The following is a 6,047-nucleotide window of genomic DNA, read 5'->3' as shown; positions in this document are numbered from 1 at the left end:
TGTTTTCTAATGTACAACGCTCAGAAGGGAGGTGATTCATCAACTTAAGGAGATTAATTATAAAAAAAAGTGTGGCGAAGTATGAAAATAATGTTAATGTTGTTAAATATATGAATTTTTGAATTGCTTACAAAGTAAATCACAGAAATTTTTTAGTCTTTGTTGTATTAAAAGTACTTGTTAAATGTAACAAAAAAATCAAAACTTACTTTAAAGTATGTCTTATGGAAAAAAGATTGTTTGATTAAATAAAATTTTACTAACGTGTAATAAATTATTACATAAAAGTACGTACCGTTATTTTCTTTCTGTAATAAGTTTGATTACATGTATGCATACATATATATATATATATATATATATATATATACACACACAGGCGTGCTCGCGCTCGCGTATATATAATATAGCTGTATAGCTTTAATATTACTGTATTTTCATGTAGGAGTATGACAGAAACATGGAAAATATGTTGCCTAAGGATTTAATGTTATACAGTTTGATATTTTAATATATACACAATAGTTGCACAATGTTTACTGCACAGCTTGTACTAAAGCTTCTGCAACTTCAACCGCAATTGCTGCTTCAGCCTTATCTTGTTCCGACGATGCAGATGAAAGCTGTTGCTGAGCTTTACTAAGAAGTTCTCTAGCTGCAGTTCCATCAAGATTTTCCACGGGGTGAGCTTCTTCCGCCAAAATCTATCAGTATTTTTTAATTTGCAATATTTTAGGGTAGAATAACATTAAAAACTATTTAACAGTTTGCTGCTCTTATTTAAATAATATAATGTATCAAATATATACCTGTACGCTGTTGTTTTCATTTATAGTGACTGTCCCTGAAGAAACAAAAACTTTTTTGACTGTCCCATCTTCCTCGTATACTGTGACTACGCCTGGTTTTAATACAGCCAAGGTAGGAACATGTTTTGGTAAAATACCAAAAGAACCAGAAAATGAAGGTACATCTACTTGTTTAATCACACTTTCATTATAAAATACCTGTAACACAATTTCATTAGAAATTCATAAAATTGAAATTTAACAGAATATGTACATGAAAAAACCATGTGTTCACTTATACCTGATTAGCCCCAGCCAATGTAAACTTCATTTCATCGCTAACGGGTGCATCGGCGTAAGTTCTTTTTTGATTACGAATATATTTTAAATAAGGGCGTAAATTGCGTGCGATGGTAGCCATTTTAATATACTGTAACAAAAAATTATTCGTGAAGTTTTATGTAAAGTTGTATAAAATGATAACTGGAACTGGTTACATCACAATTCGATCTACATGCATTGTTCATCTCTTACATTTAAACGAGTTAAAGAGGCAAGATACATATATGGAAGGCAATTAAATTTGACTGCAAGTTCAATACATTCATCTTCTAGATTTATTTAAATATCCTCCATACTGTAAATACTTACGTTATGGCAGTTATCGAAGATGTAAGTAGAAATTGGTATCAGCCACTGCAAGGAGGCAGACGAAATCCAAACCAATTAATACATATACATAGTACCAAGTAGTACAGATGACAAGGTTTTTATTATGCTCAAACGATGGCGTTACTATCGAAATGTTTCAGTAACGTCCTCTTTATTGCCTACAGTTGCTAGATTTAAATAAAGCTGCGCGAATTCAAGTTCTCTTAACGAAAATAATTAACTTGATTGAAATAAAAGTGTTCAAGAAATTCAGTCTGTGTCTCTGACATGCAAAATTAACAAAACTTTTGCATTTAGAAAAAAACTTCACACATGAGTTACTTGTAATTATTTATTTAACCACACAATGTTCATATATATACATATGCATGTATGTATATATGTACATGTCTGTGTCGTTATTAATTCTTCATGTGTGTTAGCAGGTGCTGGTATCATGTATGTAATACATTCAATTTGTATAATACATCTTATATCTAGATCGATTTTTACATATTTTACATACGGTTCTAATTTCTTGTTAGCTATTTAAAAACAACATCGAAGAAATTACCTTAAAGGCTTATACTTTAACCAGAGCTTTATGTATCACAACGAATAATTATCAGAATCAATGAAACACGTTGAAGCTCGACTGTAACTTTGTTGTTTCGTTCGTTCTTACCGTGCATAATGCACCGATATTTTCTGAAAAGTGTTGTCCGTGGTAATACAGCTGTTAGCTATAGATTTCTGCTGGGGTAACTCCGGTTTTTCTCCTAATTTAAATGCGTGGAAGAAAAATCGGAGTCCGATCGTCGGGACTTGAGAATCCGAGTCCCGAACGTAAGTTAAGGCGCTAACCACTGCGTTGTCGTCGTCTAGTATCGAGTGATGATGTATTTGCTCGTCGAGTGTCGTTACATATCCTTTGATGCGTATTTAAATATCTTTTTTTATATCGAACATCCTGCATTCATTAAAATTTTTTGTTATAATTAAATATTTACATAATAAAATATTTACAACTATTTCGAATATTAAAAAAATAATTAATTTTTGATTATAAAATCTGTTATAAGGAAACCAGCTTTCATATTAGTGTGTTAGCTTCGATGATAACTTATAAAATAAATGACGTTCATGGGAAATTCCTTTTATAATTACATATGAGCAAATTGTTTCTGGCGTCAAAGATGATTAGAGTTCTATAAGTCTATTGTGGCGTGTAATATCTCCTCTTTTTCTATTTAAACGTCAGCACCATCAGACGAAGTATCCGTACTATCGACTATGTTTTCTTGGTGTCTCGATTTTAAATGCCTCTCAAGATCTCTCCGTCTGACCAAAACTTTTCCACATAAGTCACACCTGTATGGTGTTTCGCCCTCCGAGTGTAGCCGTACGTGTTTATTCAAATTGCTAGGATCTCCGAATGGTCGCAGGCAATATTTGCATTTTAAGGGTTTGTAACCAGTATGGGTTCTGTGAATAGAAAGAATGCAAAATTTTCCACGAATATTTTTCGTGATGAACTTTTCGATAAGAAATTCGTCGAAAATAGAGAATAATTCCTTTGAGAAGAAAGTCGAAAACTTGGAGTAAGTAGTACTCTTACTACGTAAGTTAGATACTAGATAAAACGAAACTCTGAACGGTATACTGACCTGATGTGGATTTTCAAACCATATTTTCTCGAGTAAACTTTTCCACAATAAATGCAGAGGTGTCCTTGCTTAGATTTACCGAGATTGCTGATTATGGTTTCCATTTGTGCTGCATGGATGTCGGTACTGATCGGTGCGGTAGTCGTTTGCATATTGTAGGGCGTTAAAACAGTCTCGTTCCTTGTTAGTGGATGGATCTTTTTAAGGATGCTGCCTTGATTTGAGTATGGCTGGAAAGCAGACTGTCGATGAACTGTATCTTTCGTTATAGACGGCCCTCTTGTCGATGGTGCTGGTTTGCTTGGTGAAATTTGCGTGGATGAAGAATTAGAAGATAGCGCGTTTGAAGAGGATGGAGAGGGTTGATCGGAACACTTCGATGGATTGATATTTGCAAGCTGAACGGTATTATCTATGGTTTTTATTGTGATCGGCGATACCCTGGCAGGCGGAACTTGCGGCAATTTGGTCAGTTCGAATTTGAAAGTCGGATTGGGGAACAGGTTGAGAGATAAGCTTGGTCTCGGCGACAAGTTGAATTCTTTGCTTAGTAACGTCCAGAGATGACTACTGTCCAGTCGATTGCACTTTAGGGCTAAATGTATTTTCAAAGGATTTGGGAACTCGAACAAGTTGTTGCATATGTGACAAATGTAGTGAGTCTGATCTAAAATCAATATACACGTCTTTAGGTACAATTTTACAAAATGCATATTCGCTGTTTATGCAATTCCATCGCTTCTTACTTTTATTCTATCCTATCTGCTGATATACGTTTTACCTTGTATGTTACATGGTGACAAGAATGGTATATTCAACATAGCGAGAATATATTCGGTAAACCACATCAGCAGTGGTTCACCGGGAGTTATGTCTCTTATCGTTTTCAGTATTACACCTTCGGCTGTAGTCATTAAGAGCACGTTACAGGCTTGACAGTCGTTTGCAAATTCGATGATTTTTAACCAGCAAGGAGTGGTCACCAGCTTATTTACGCAAATCAGGCGACCTTCCGCATCGATAATTTCAACCTGCAATTCATCCGTGCAGTTGAAATAATTTACACGAATTCACTTTTCTATTTCGGCAGTCTATTTCGATATCACAAACTGTATTTTTCATACATACATACTGAATTCCCGTTGCACTATTCTGAGACAGTTTTTTCACATCAATGATCTCCGTCGAAGAATCTTTTCCAATGGGCCCCGCAGCTCTGACGATAGGTTTGTTTAAATATTTTTGGAATAAAACGATCTTTTTGTAGTCTTCAGCGTTCATCATCAAATTGTCCTCACTGCACTAGATACTTTATCTCATGCAAGAACGATATGGCGAACACTGACCTTGGTTGGTATTAAAGTTTCTCGATGATGGTAACACGATGTCGATCTGTCAACTAAGTTCGAACTGCATTCCGCACGTGGCTTAAATATTCGGTGGGCTCGTACCCCGAATTGAGTATCAGGGGGTTAGACACTCGCTCCCCTCCACTGTTACACCCTATACCACTGTTAGTATACGTGTAATTGTATTTAAAGAACTAGTCAAGGTTAAACGGCCCACGTGCTTACGACTTGCGAATCCTGGTGCTTTACCAACTAGGGGAAGAAGTGTAAACGTAGGTATGGGTGTGGTTAACGTTAACGAACGACGTGGGCCTTTTCAGAAATTTCGAGAAAACGTAAAGTATACTTAGCAAGATTCGCGTGATCCATTATTTCAGATAACTGTTAACTGACGATACGTTAAAATGGAGCCCATCGGAAGAAGAACTTAAGAATAATAACTCCACTAATTGACTGCCCCTACTTTCACTAATTTCGAGACGTTTAACACGTCTAATGAATTTGTTACCACAGGTATAAGGAGAAAATTATGTCCTTAACCGAGCAAAGTAAGGGTTAAGCGATGATTATAACATTCTCATGGTTGTTCTTTTTGTTGTTCAAAGCTAATTGCAAATACTATAAACGCCGTATTGTTTGACCCAAAAAATCGGCTATTGTCTATGGATGATCCATTCTCCGTAATCTCTGACATGTATAAGGATTTTTTTGAAGATTTCGTTGTATGTATCGAATGTACATGCAAGTATTGTATCTACAACCGCGTAGATAAAACGATTTCCATAACATTTCACTTATCGCCGTATCGTTTAATTTTCTCATGGTTTCAAAGGATTCATGCGTGTTCAATAGTTCAGCACCACGGTTACCACTATAAACTTATAGTTGGTCAAAATATCGATATTCAACGCTAGATCTCCTACATCTACTCTTCTGAACTATATACCTTTTTTCTGGATCATCGTCGATCTTGGTTCGCGTTTGGTTGTGATCACGGAGCACGTGATACGTACAGGTCATGCAGCCGTCACCAGGAGCCGGCTCTGACTGAGTGTTTCATGGGGCTATAAAAGCCTCATGTGAAAGGACATTGTTTGGCTCAGCTGCAAACCAACATAGCTCCCATGTGAAGGATGGGGGATGCTGCCGAAAGGTGCATCTGAATCAACTGTTGATTAGGAAATTAAGTGGCTCATTCTTCTCGCACGCGTGCGTAGATCGTGATCGAACGATATCGCTTGGATTTACCTAATCGTTCTTCGATCTTTACGTTCTCCTTGCGAGCTAACTTATTGCAATTTGGATTTCGACTTATCTCCGATGGTCGATTCTCTTCTTTTCGCAAACGTACTCTTTTTGCTTATAACGTATATGTATACAGACTTATACTGTCAACGAAACGCAAACAAGATTTTCACCTTTTAAGTTCGATGCATTTCGCAATAAGGAATCGTTCTTCCTTCGAAAAAGGCGGGATACAACCTTACAACGACAGATACAACGAAAGACAACCCTCTGCATTGATCTGATTTGTAAAACAATCTACGATAATTAATAAATTACGAAAAATAAGTTCGAGAAAAAGTAGTAGA

The 6,047-nt window shown here is 36.1% G+C and overlaps 2 protein-coding genes across 2 annotated transcripts; both read right to left on the bottom strand.

The window, feature by feature from the left end:
• Window positions 1-468: 468 nt before the first annotated feature.
• ATPsyndelta (ATP synthase, delta subunit) lies at window positions 469-1,571 on the bottom strand. Its single transcript, XM_033337548.2, has 4 exons — window positions 1,440-1,571; window positions 1,090-1,218; window positions 810-1,007; window positions 469-704 (listed from the first exon to the last, which is right to left on the bottom strand). Exons 2-4 carry the CDS (start codon window positions 1,207-1,209, stop codon window positions 537-539), a joined length of 486 nt encoding a protein of 161 aa, XP_033193439.1. The 5' UTR covers window positions 1,210-1,218; window positions 1,440-1,571; the 3' UTR covers window positions 469-536.
• A 1,118-nt stretch (window positions 1,572-2,689) lies between these two features.
• Window positions 2,690-4,495, bottom strand: Prdm13 (PR/SET domain 13). Its single transcript, XM_033337653.2, has 4 exons — window positions 4,235-4,495; window positions 3,888-4,137; window positions 3,107-3,773; window positions 2,690-2,924 (listed from the first exon to the last, which is right to left on the bottom strand). The coding sequence occupies exons 1-4, from the start codon at window positions 4,388-4,390 to the stop codon at window positions 2,690-2,692; spliced, it is 1,308 nt and encodes a 435-aa protein (XP_033193544.2). The 5' UTR covers window positions 4,391-4,495.
• Window positions 4,496-6,047: the final 1,552 nt, after the last annotated feature.

Source organism: Bombus vancouverensis, chromosome 5, assembly GCF_051014615.1.
Source record: "Bombus vancouverensis nearcticus chromosome 5, iyBomVanc1_principal, whole genome shotgun sequence".
NCBI lineage: Eukaryota > Metazoa > Arthropoda > Insecta > Hymenoptera > Apidae > Bombus > Bombus vancouverensis.
Note: the sequence above shows the minus strand (reverse complement) of the source record. Positions and strands in the feature narration are given on the sequence as shown.